The sequence below is a fragment of the Acomys minous genome (genome assembly GCF_964271855.1).
Source record: "Acomys minous genome assembly, chromosome: 2".
In the NCBI taxonomy this organism is placed as follows: Eukaryota; Metazoa; Chordata; class Mammalia; order Rodentia; family Muridae; genus Acomys; species Acomys minous.
The window spans coordinates 52,706,914-52,719,321 of NC_140484.1; the positions used below are offsets into that span (position 1 = coordinate 52,706,914).

Here is a 12,408-nt window from a genome sequence, read left to right on the forward strand (position 1 = left end):
TCAGCACTTCAGAGGCAGAAATGTAAGCATCTATGTGAGTTTGAAGACACCCTGTCTACACAGTGAGTTCCAGGCCAGGCAAGGCAACATAGTAGGAACTTTTCTCTAAATAAATGAATAAATGAATAAATCTAAAAAAATAAATTCAAAGGAAGAGAAAGAGGAAAAGTAGTTTTGTGGGTGGGGGTTTTAAAAATGCAAAAATCAAGCCAGGCGTGGTGGCACACGCCCTTAGTCCCAGCATTCAGGGACGCAGAAGCAAGCAAATCTCTGTGAATTCGAGGCCAGCCTGGTCCACAAAGTGAGTTCAGGAAGGCAAGGCTATATACACAGAGAAACCCTGTCTCAAAAAAGCTAAAAAAAAAAGCAAAGATCAAAATTGGGTGGCACCAGGTGGGTGGTGGTGGAGCAAGCCTTTAATCCCAGCACTTGGGAGGCAGAGGCAGGTGGATCTCTGTGAGTTCGAGGCCAGCATGATCTACAGAGTAAGTTCCAGGACAGCCAGGGCTACACGAGAAACCCTGTCTTGAAAAAAAAAAAACCCAACAACAAAATTGGGTGGCACCATTGACTTAGTCTCTTGCGATGGTGTGGGACAGAGGTTACATGGCAAAGGTAGAAAGTCCAGGAGACCAGGAAGAGGCAGACACCTCCATCTCTTCTTAGTTCAGCACCCCCATTTATCTAACAGCCCCCCTTAAATGTCACAGCTCTTAATGTTCCACCACCCTCACTTTTGTTTTGGGTTTTTTGGGGTTTTTTGTTGTTGTTGTTTTTTGTTTTGGTTTTTCGAGACAGGGTTTCTCTGTGTAGCCTTGGCTGTCCTAGACTCACTTTGTAGACCAGGCTGGCCTTGAACTCACAGCACTCCACCTGCCTCTGCCTCCCCAGTGCTGGGATTAAAGGCGTGCGCCACCATGCTCGGCCTCCACATCTTACTATTAACACACGGGAGGCCAAGCTCCATCGCATGAACCTTTGGGGGGATATACTCAAACCATAGCCAAACTTCAGCAGCCTCCTCAAGCCTCTTGCTTTCCTTCTTCCTTTCTTTTCTTTCTTTCTTTCTTTCTTTCTTTCTTTCTTTCTTTCTTTCTTTCTTTCTTCCTGTGTGTGTTTGGTTGGTTGGTTGGCTTGGGATTTTTGTTTTGTTTTGTTTTTTTGAGACAAGGTTTTTCTGTGTAGTCCTGGCTGTCCTGGACTCACTTTGTAGACCAGGCTGGCCTCGAACTCGAAGAGATCCACCTGCCTTCCGACTGCTGGGATTACACAGCCTTGCTTGACTTCTCTCTTCAAGTTTCTTTTCACCATTGGCCCCAAGGGAACTTTCATTCTGGCTTTTCTCTGCTGAGAACAGCCTTGCCTGTTTGTGAACATCCTATAAGAGGACTCTAACAGCCATGCGTTCTTTGGTGTCTGGCCTCTTTTATAAAACATTGTGCAGGGCTGGGGAGATGGCTCAGAGGTTAAGAGCACTGGCTGTTCTTCCAGGAGTCCTGAGTTCAATTCCCAGCAGCTTCATGGTGGCTCATAACCATCTGTAATAAGATCTGGTGCCCTCTTCTGGCGGCTATATGTAATAAATAAATAAATCTTTAAAAAAAATTGTGCAGTCACTCATCTTTCATTGGTGGAGTGTTTTGCTTGTTTCTTCTTATTGTTACACGGTACCTCATGGTGTGACACTGTAGCCCAGTGTCTGCACATGCAGCTGTTGGTGGAGTTTTATGGTCTCCAGTTTGGCTCTCCGGTGAGAGTCTCAACAACTCTACCAGACCTCAGATCCTCCCAGAGTCAGGTGCCTTCCCAGCCTGCTGTTCTGTGCCTGGAACACGTATCCTCGGCCCCTCCCAGCTGGGCACAACACCCAGACCCTCTTAATAAGGGACCTGTCTCCCTGCCAGACTGTGCGGGCAGGGAGGGGACCTGTCCCTTGTTCCCGGAAGATGGAAGATCGCCCACGCCTGGCACTGTGCCGAGAGCCTGGGCGAGGGCGTCATAAATATCTCCTGAATGATTCATTCATTCCTCTGGAAGAGAAAGTGCAACACTTAAGAGGTTAAAAAGAAAGGCTTTGAGTCAGGGATAGTGGTGCACGCCTTTAATCCCAGCAACTGGGAGGCAGAGACAGGTGGATCTCTATGAGTACAAGGCCAGCCTGGTCTACATAGTGAGTTCTAGGACACCCAGTAAAGCTATATAGTGACTCGAAAAATAAAAAATAAAAAAGACTTTGAAGTCACAAAGACCCCAAGTTCTGACATTTGGCACTGTGACCTTGGTTTCTACCCTGGGCTGTATCTTAAATAAATAAATAAACAAATAAATAAAATAAAAATGGAGTGACCACAAGCTGGGCTCATTGTAGGGTTTACAAGAGATGATGTCTGTAAGCGAGCTGGACTGGTTGGTATAGCTTAGAATCACAATGCAATCATGGAAGGGAGAATTACCCTTTCAGAGATGGGGACACTGCTGGCCGTTTGTTGGTCTGCTTTTTTTGTGGCTCCCTTGAGTCCATTTTACAGAAAAAGAAACTGAGGCCTAGAAGTAAAGCAACATAAAGGGGGTAGGGTGCGCCCCTGGTGGGCATATGGCTCTCTACCCAACACGTCCACGGGCCTGTGATCTCAGGTGGGGCTTGGCTGACCCCCAGGACCCTCCCGTGCTTCGGGATCTCCGACTCAAATCCTTGCAATGCCGCTGGGCTCCCGGATTAGAGAGCGCGCTAGGGGTTGTCACTTTAAATTCAAGAAGGAGCGGGCGGGCGGGCGAGCGCGAGGGAGCGCGCGGCGGGCTCCTGGGAGCGTGCCCGGACTGCGGCGCCGCTCCATTCGGCCGCCGGGCCCCGTGGAGCCCCCGATCCGTGAGGCTCGGCTTCGGCGTGAGACGAGCGCCCCGCGACACTGCAGGGGTGGTGTACCGGCGAGCGGCCGGGAGCTTGTGCGAGCCAACTGCGGGAGGCCGGAGCGGGAGCAGCGGAGCAGCAGAGGTAGAACCGCTTAGTCGGACCCGCGGCCCCTCGGCGGAACCCGGGGTGAGTAGGCACCCCGGCTCACCCCCAGAGCGCGGCAGGTACATGCACCCTGGACACGGACGGATGCACGTAGTTTCTCTCCTCACGCCCATCACCCGGGGCCCCCACACTCCGTGCGTCTGCACCCCCGCGCGGCGATGGCACACCAACGCGGGGCACAGAGCACGCCCGGGGCCCTTCCACGGCCCAGCCACTCCGCGCACTGCGCATCGCCTGGAGCCGGCTCGCTCGGCCCCCATGTGCACACACGCGGTTCACCCGGCTGTTTACACGCCTCCATGAGCCCGAACACCGCACACACCCCTCACCTTCACACTCAGAACCTTGGCTGTCCTAGCTGTTCCTGACCTGGCCTTACATCCTGTTGGAGGTCCCTGGTCAGGGCCCCCCCCCCCAACTTCTAGTCTTTCGTACACCAGAGGGTATGAGGAGCTGCAGGAACTGTCAGCATCGTAGGGGGCCGTCGCATCTCATCTGCAGGAGGCCTGGGGCTGCGGGGCGAGCTTAAGGGGACCTTCAGCTTCCTTGAGCCTGGGGCAGCAAATGGCACTGTGGGAGAAGGGGCTCTGCGCTTGTCTCTTTGGTAGGCACGATGCCGCTAAGGGACTATGTGTCCCCTTACGGTCGGTGTGGCTAAGTCCGTAGAGAAGACCCAGGGAAACTTGCACCTGAACTGTCAAGACAGGGTTTGAAGAGCTCCAGCCTTGGTCCCTCTTGTTAGAAACGGAGTTTGGAAAGCTAAGGCTCTGCAAGGGAAGGAGACCCACCTAGGTATTAATAGAGCCCACCCAGTAAGGGCAGGACAATAACATTTACATCCCCATTCCCCCCCCCACCTCACCCCTACCCTCACTTCCCACCCTCCTACCCCAACCCCATCTCCACCCCCCCCACCCCCCCACGGCTCCTCACTGTGCAATCTAAAAATCTTTCTCAAGCAGCCCAGAAGAGTAGGGGCTCCCAGCCTGGGGACCAAACCTGGTTTCATCCTACTAGGTGCTTGCTCCTAACTGTGGGCAAGTCACTTTTCACACTTAGCAAAGCTGGAGCCTCAGCGACTGGGCCACCCCTCCCCCCCCCTCCGAACCCCCATTCCCAGGCTTGCTGGGAGCTTTCCTGAGCTGACACAAGGCAAGTCCCTGGTACAATACTGGCGCACAGTAGGTACCCAATGTCAGCTACCACCCACCCCCAGCCAGTCTGCACTGTGGTTTCTGGGGGATGGCACCAGGATGTGGTTATCTCAGAAAGTGTCGTGGGGGGGGGGGGAGGAGCACTTGCAACTTGCACTTGCGCACTTGCAAAGGTTTTCAAACCCAAAGGTCCCTGAAGAAACTCACAGCCTAGAAGACAGAGGCTTCCCCACACAGCCCCACTGCATCCCTCTTGTTTATTTCCTGCTGGTGTCATGGTAGGGATGAAGGGAGCCACCACTTTCTGGGCATGTGAGGACAGAGCAAGGAGAAAGGGGGTCACTCAGGGTCCCTGGTTCTACACACAGAATTCCTGGAAAGCCCTTTCTCTGAAGAGCTCAGAAGGGAGCCTCTGCCCATGGTCCGATTCCAGGGCAGTAGGATGTTGGTGCTGCCTACCCATCCCAGTGGCCTGCAAGGCTTGGTCAGCACTCAGCGTGGTGGCCCAGAGCCTAGGCTCAGAGCCATTCTTCACTGACACGAAGCCCAGAGCTGCTAGGATGGAATGCACACGGCCCCCATCGTCCCTATCCATAGATGGGGATCCGGTAACTTATTCAGTCACCACCAGGGCTGGTGGGCACCAATTATGCTCTAGGCTGGGATTTAAGCAAGTCGGCACACAGCGCTGAGGAGGCAGTGCTGGGGAGGCAGCAAGGAGGGTACTGTTAAGCAGAATTGTGAGGCAGGTGCTGTTCTCAATGAACACAGACCGCGGGGATGACTGTAGGTCCGGGTAGGGAGGGGTCCTCAAGGAGGAAGATGCACAATCTTAGCTCAGAGGAGAGCCTTGGAGCAACCCCAACTGGCCCCCGCCGTGCATCAGAAGTGCCAGCTCTGGCCACTGGCTTCCCTGGCCTTCAAATGCCTTGTCAGCATCCCAGCCCTAGCCAAAGCCGCAGCCTCTGGGCTGCCAATAGGAGCCCACTGGTGTTGCCTGGGGTGAGATGGAGCCAAAGGTCTCCAGGGTCGTGACCTGCTGCAGAGGCAGGCCTGGGGCACTGTCGGCTCCCTATGCAGTGGCTGGATAACACTGGGCCCCTTTACTACTACCTTCCTGGAGCCTCTCTATGGTCCACCAGGTGAGATCTGCCCCAAGGTGTCTTTGGGGGCTTGGAGCAGGAAGTTCTAGGTAAGGGTTTGTGGCCGTTAAAGCAGGAGCACTAGACAGGAGCCCCCACTGCCGGCTTCAGGCAAGCTCACAGCAAGACTAGCTTATGAATAGGGATATTTCTAGCATGTTCTAAAAGTGAATGGTGGGATGGGAGAGGGCCAGATATGAAACTAGGAACATGAGACTGTATCGTCATTGTCAGAACATCCACCATCACTAGGGGCAGGGAGGGTACCCCCTGCAGACCTGCTCTACTTTACCACCATCCAAGAGAAACAGGAAGCCTCTCCCCTTTTCCCCTCCTTTTCTCTATTCCAGCACTGGGAATAGAACCCAGGACCTCACACATACTAGAGGCAAGCACTTTACCACTGACTTAAACACCTAGCACATCCCCTTTTCCTGAATTTCACTTTTAAATGGAAATTTCTCAGTTTAAAAAAAAAAACAAATAAACATAATTTGAAGCTGGGCAGTGGTGGCACATGCCTTTAATCCCAGCACTTGGGAGGGAGAGGCAGAGGCAGGCAGATCTCTGAGTTCAAGGCCAGCCTGGTATATAGAGCAAGTTCCAGGACAGCCAGCGCTACACAGTGAGAACCTGTCTCAAAAAACATTAAAAACAAACAAACAAAAAAACCCCATATTTTGGTGGCCCGTGCCTTTAATTCCAGCACTCAGGAGGCAGAGGCAGGCAGATCTCTGAGTTCAAGGCTAGCCTGGTCTACAAATCGAGTCCAGGACAGCCAGGGCTGTTACACAGGGAAACCCTGTCTCAAAAAACAAAAAACCAAAAACACCATAATTTTTGGGCTGTGGGATAGCTCATTGGGTAAAATGTTTGAATGCGAATCAAGTCTTGAGTTCAATCTCCGAGAGCCACTGAGGAGCCAGCAGAGTCAAGCACTTCTCAGGGTTGGCCTGCTAGACCGCCTAGAACTGCCTAGAACCGCCTAGAACCGCCTAGACTAATCCTCAAGCCCGAGGCTGTCTAGACTCAAGCACGAGGCCAGTGAGAGACCTGTCTCTAAAAACAAAGTAGACAGCTCCCAAGGAAGGAAACCTGAGGTTGACCTCTGGCTCTCCACATCTACACACACACACACACACACACACACACACACACACACACACACACGGAGTCAAGTACACACTTACATAAAATAGAATTCAGGGACCAGAGAGGTGGCTCAGAGGTTAAGAGCACTGGCTGCTTTTCCAGAGCATCTGAGGCCCTCTTCTGGCCTCTGTGGGTACCAGGCACACGCCCAGTACACAGACATACACACAGGCAAAACATCCACTACACACACAAACATAAAACGCAATCCATTTAACTTAAACAAAAGCACACCAGCAGGTTGATGTGCTGCTCCCAGGCTTCTTGTGTGTCAACTGGAAGCCAGGGGGCTCTTCCATGCTTTGGCCAGGCCCATAACCACAGCAGCTAATATTTGCCAAGTCCTCTCGTTCTTAGCCTCCTGGCACTCTCATGGGGTAGACATGACCTTGAGCCTCTGTCTTCCTGCCTCCATCTTTTGGTTGCTAGGACTGAGGTGTATACCACCACACCCAGTTTTATTCAGTGCTAGCCAGTCAAACCCAGGTCTTCTCGGATGCTAAGCAAGCACTCTACCAATAGATCAACATTCTAAGCCCAGTCACAAGCCCGTTTTATAGCTGGTGCTATTGAGGCTCGGAGAGAAAAAAAAAAAATAATTGTTTAAAGCAGTGAGTCGGTGAAGGGGCTAATCCGAAACTTATGGCTGACCAAAAAAAAAACCTGGGGTTTGGGCTGATCCCCTGCCAGATTTTTCAGGTCTTCCTGTTTCCTCCTCCCTCTACTTAGGCAGATGTGCCCTGGCTTCAAGCTCTTTGTAGCAGGGCTGGAAGCTCTGTCTGGAGGGGGGGGGGTGTACAGAGCAGTCATTCACACCTTCCCAGATGTCACAGCTCCCATGGCAAAATAAGGGAAGGTGCATGTTTAGGATTGCAGAGTCTGAACTGGACCAGCCTTGGTTGAGCCCCAACCCCCACTTACGCACAATATACCAGAAGCCCAAGGCTCGATACCCTCTGAGGCTCTGCTGAGACCGCACATGCTCCAGCGTGTCTTGCTTAGTGTTTCCTTATTGTTGCCAGCCTCTGCCAGATGTGCAGCAAAGAACCCTGCAGACATTAGCAGAATCGCAGTAAGGCGGAGGCAGACTGGAGTGTGTGTGTGTGTTCTCACACTGTGTTTAGTGTACCCAAAACCACTTCTGCTGTGGGCTAGGTCAGCCCCAGACTTGTACGGCTAGCCGTTAGAAATCTGCGGTTCTCCGGCAACTTTTTGGAAACCCTATGCTTATCCTCTGTAAGATACAGTGGTTAGGAGCTCCAAGCCAGACAGCCTGGACTGAACACTGCTTAGCTATGTGGCACATTAAGTCCACAGCACTCTGGTCTACAGAGCAGACATGAGTCTAATGCCTTGCTAAGAGAGTTAAGTGAGGTCAAACGTGAATAGATGCTTAGAACTGTGCTTGATGCTTAGATGTGCCCAGTGAGGTTGGCTGGTACCATCATCTCAAGCCCAGGGCTCACTCAAGCCAAAATAGGTGAAGCCTTTTTGTCTTAGCACTGCCTCCCATCACCATGACAACTCTTATCTCATCAATGTGGAAGCAACATCAGGAGAACCAGGAGCCGGCTGCATACCCTCATCTGCCATGCATCACAAGGCCATGTACCCTAGGACCTATGTGTGCAGGACCTGCTTCTTGACTCCAAAGCCTCATGCTGGAGAGAACCCCCCCCCTCCCGCAAAATGCCTAAAGTCTCAGCTTCACTCTCTCACTGAACCCTGATCCCAAAGAAAGGCTGCAGAATACTTGGAAGGGTTGGTCTGCCAACGCCCAATGTGCCTGAGTCCTGTGATATCCTGAAACTCACTTTGTAGACAAGGCAGGCTTTGAACTCAGAGACTCCCCCCTACCGTTGCCTCCCAAGTGATGGGATTAAAGGCATGTGCCACCGTTACAGACAGACCTTACGGAGATATTTTTGTATCAAGTTCCCTTCTCTCAGATGACTGTAGCTTGTGTCAAATTGACATGAAACTAGCCAGCACAAGATGGAAGATCCAGCCATGCCTAATTAGAGTTTTTTTCTGGAGCCGGGTGTGGCTGTGCACAGGGGTGCACTCGGGAGGAGGCAGAGGCAATCAAATTATTGTGAGGTCAGAGGCCAGCCTGATCTACAGAGTGAGTCCAGGACAGCCAAGGATACACACCACAGAAAGCCCTGCTTTAAAAAAAAAAAAAAAAAAAAAAAAAAAGAGAAGAAGAGGACGAAAGAAAGAAAAAAGAAAAGAAAAGAAAAAGGAAAAAAGAATTTCTTCTGGAAGGGGAAGACTGGTGCCCTGAGCCAAGCAAGCCCTCTGCAGTTCTGGCCTCACCCTCTCTTCCCTTGTCTTGGGTTTGCGAGCTTTGGGAGATCAGCACTCGTGAACTGCAAAGGAAGCCAGCAGCGGGGCAAGGCAATTTAGCCTTCTTTACCCCTGAGTGACATGAGTACAGCTCATTCTCTTCTCCCATTCCAGAACCTCCTCTCCTCACCCACTCAGAACACATCCCCAGGCCAGACTAACGTCTTAGCAACAACAATAATAAGATAATAAGCAGTCACGTGAGTCCTGGCAATGGCCTGTACGAGCTCCCACAACTTCATCTAGAATAACGTAGACCTCGGTGGTTCGTGGAACCCAGGAGACAAGGGTGGGATTCGACCCTCCTGACTTTTTTTCTCAAGCTACATGGAAACCTCAGTTGTGCTAAGTGGCTAATGAGCAGGCACTGTTCCCAGCTGTCGCGTTAGGACAGCAAACAGGCAGGGCTGGCAGCTACAAACACCTGTCAACGCTAGAGCGCCAGGTAAATACCAGGTCATTTTTAACATAATTATTTTATGTTTTAACATAAATATGCCCCACGTATATTAGGGTCTTATACTAAAAGTGAACCTGAAACTGGTGCACTCATGTATATCCTGTGTGGTGTCTTTTGTTTTTTGGGTTTTGTTTTTCTTTGTTTTTGTGTTTTTTCCAGACATGGTTTCTCTGTGTAGCCCTGGCTGTCCTGGAACTCTTTATAGACCAGGCTGGCCTCGAACTCACAGAGATCCGCCTGCCTCTGCCTCCCAAGTGCTGGGATGAAAGGCGTGTGCCACCATACCCCAGTGGGTATCCTATGCTTTATCTAGCAACACTAAATCAGTTTTAGAAAGCTTAAAAAGGAAGCCTGGCGCGGTGGCGCACGCCTTTCATCCCAGCACTCAGGGAGGCAGAGGCAGTTGGATCGCTGTGAGTTGGAGACGAGCCTGGTCTGCAGAGTGTGTCCCAGGATAGCCAATGCTACACAGAGAAACCCTGTCTCCAAACCAAACCAAGCAAACAAAACAACAGTAAAACCCACCATTTTGCTTAAGACAGGGTTTCATTATGTAGCCTCCTGTCCTCAACATGACAATTTTCCGTCCTCAACCTCCGGAGTGCTGGGATCACAAGTGTGTACCAACCATAGCTGCTTTTAGTCACTGTTTTTGAAAATACCATGAACAAGAGCACCTTGGAGCGGGACATGGTAGCACATGATTGTAATCCCACACTCAGGCGGCTGGGGCAAGAAGACAGATAGTTCAGAGCGGTTACATAGCGAGACCTTGTCTCAAGAAATAGGAGAGGGGGGAGCCTGGCATGGTGGTGCACGCCTTTAATCCCAGCACTTGGGAGGCAGAGGCAGGAGAATCGCTGTGAGTTGGAGACCAGCCTGGTCTACAAAGCGAGTCTAGGACAGCCAAGGCTACACAGAGAAACCCTGTCTCGAAAAACCAAAAAAAGAAAAAAGAAAGAAAGAAAAACAAAACAAACAAAAAAAGAAAGAAGTAGGAGAGGAGGACGGGGGGGGGGGGCGCGCGAAGAGGTGGGATTAGACGGAGGGGGCGAAAGGGGACAGAGGGACCAGGCTTGGCGGCGCACGCCTTTAATCCCAGCACTGGGGAGGCTGAAGGAGTGGATCTCTGTGACTTTTAGGCCAGCCTGGTCTACATAATGAGTTCCAGAACAGCCAGGGCTACATAGAGAAACTCTTTCTCAAAAGAAAAGAGGTCAGGTGCGGTGGAGGTGGGGTTCGGCGGCTGGAGGCGGCAGAGACTGGAGAGAGGGCTCATGGGTTAAGACATAGGTTCAGTTTCTAGCACCCACAGGACAGCTAGCAACAATCTGTTAACTCTCTAGTTCCAGATGATCTGATGCCCTCTTCTGGCCTCTTTGGGTATTGCATGTACATGTTACACAAATATACCGGCAGGCAAAACACCCATGCACATAAATTTAAAAACATTTTTTCCAGAGGGACGGAGGGAAGGAAGGAGGGGGGGAGGAAGGGAGAGAGAGAGAGAGAGAGAGAGAGAGAGAGAGAGAATGAGAGAGACTGAGACTGGCTGGTCTAGAACTTTCTTTGTCGACCAAGTTGGCCTTGAACACAGAGAGTGCTGGAGTTAAGGTGTGTGCCACATCTGGCTCAACAATAAGTAAATCTTGTTGGTTTTGTTTTGTTTTTTTCGAGACAGGGTTTCTCTGTTTCTCTGTGTTATCTTGGCTGTCCTAGGCTCGCTTGGTAAACCAGGCTGGCCTCAAACTCACAGCGATCTGCCTGCCTCTGCCTCCCAAGAGCTCGGATTAAAGGTGTGTGCCACCACATCCAGCCCAATAATAAGTAAATCTTAAGAAGAGAGATGGCTCAGAGGCTAAGAGCACTGGCTGCTCTTCTAGAGGTCCTGAGTTCAATTCCCAGCAACCACATGGTGGCTCACAGCCATCTATAATGTGATCTGGTGCCCTCTTCTGGTGTGCAGGTGAACATGCAGGTAAAACACTCACACATTAAATAAACAAATAAAAATAATTAAAAAAAAAAAAGAAGAGGAGTGGGCAGGGTGGGGAAGGAGGAATATACTGGGGCAGCAACCATTTTGGCCAAGTCCTCCTGAGCAGCTGAATGTGAACACAACTAACAGCCATACTAATGTCGCTGAGTTAGGAGTGTGATGCTCTGAACCCTACTTGCTGCTAACTCTACTTTCCCTTCCAGTCCCTGTCACTGAAGGGGACATCATGGCCGTGGATGTGACAGAATATCATCTGAGCGGTGAGTCTCCCAGACAAGACCTCCAAGGACCAAGCCTGGCATGGGAGGTGTCAAAGGTCACACGGCCATGGGGATATCATCTTAGAACCCATTTGGGGTCTCCTCATCCTTTCACTACAACGATTCTGTTTCTTCGGTTTGGTTTGTGTGTTTTTGTTTGTTTCTTAGAGATGGTCTCATGTATCCCAAGTTGGCTTCAAAAAATAATTTTCTGCATTTTGTGTGTGTGTGTGTGTGTGTGTGTGTGTGTGTGTGTTGTGCAGGTATGCATGTATGCGTATGTGTGGGCATACATAGAGAATATCCCTATCATATGTGTGAGTGTGCATTTGTGTGTGTGTGCTATGCATGTATACATATGTGTGAGCATACATAGGCGGGTTGCCAGTGTGTGTGTGTGTGTGTGTGTGTGTGTGTGTGTGTGTGTGTGTGCATGTGCTATGCATGTGTGGGTATACATAGGGGGCTTACCCATGTATTTGTGCCTGTGTGTGTGCTGTGCATGTATGGGCATACATAGAGATTTCCCATGCATTTGTGTGTCTGTGTGTCTGTGATGTATATACATGTATGCTTTTGTATGGACATACATAGGTGGGTTGCCAGTGCATTTGTGTGTGTGCATCTATGCATATGTTGGCATACATGGGAGGTGTGTGTGTGTGTGTGTGTGTGTGTGTGTGTGTGTGTGTCTGTGTGTCTGTGTGTCTGTGCTGTACATGTATTCTTATGTGTGGGCATACATAGGGGTTATGCCTATCAGAGATGTGGGTGTGGTGACATGTGGTGGCCAAGGTCGATATCAGAAGTTATCCTTTATCACTCTTCCACCTTATCCACTGAGGCAGGCAGTGTCTTCCAGTCAAACCCAGCACT

General features: G+C 50.8%; 1 protein-coding gene across 1 annotated transcript in view; it reads left to right on the top strand.

Moving 5' to 3' along the window:
- The first annotated feature begins 2,780 nt into the window (after nt 1-2,780).
- The window catches only part of SYT12 (synaptotagmin 12), a 48,782-nt gene continuing 39,154 nt past the window's right edge, over nt 2,781-12,408 (top strand). Inside the window, exons 1-2 of the mRNA XM_084772618.1 lie at nt 2,781-3,037; nt 11,476-11,532. Of these exons, the coding sequence (XP_084628744.1) occupies nt 11,499-11,532 (34 nt within the window). The 5' untranslated portion in view covers nt 2,781-3,037; nt 11,476-11,498. The remainder of the gene's footprint in view (nt 3,038-11,475; nt 11,533-12,408) is intronic.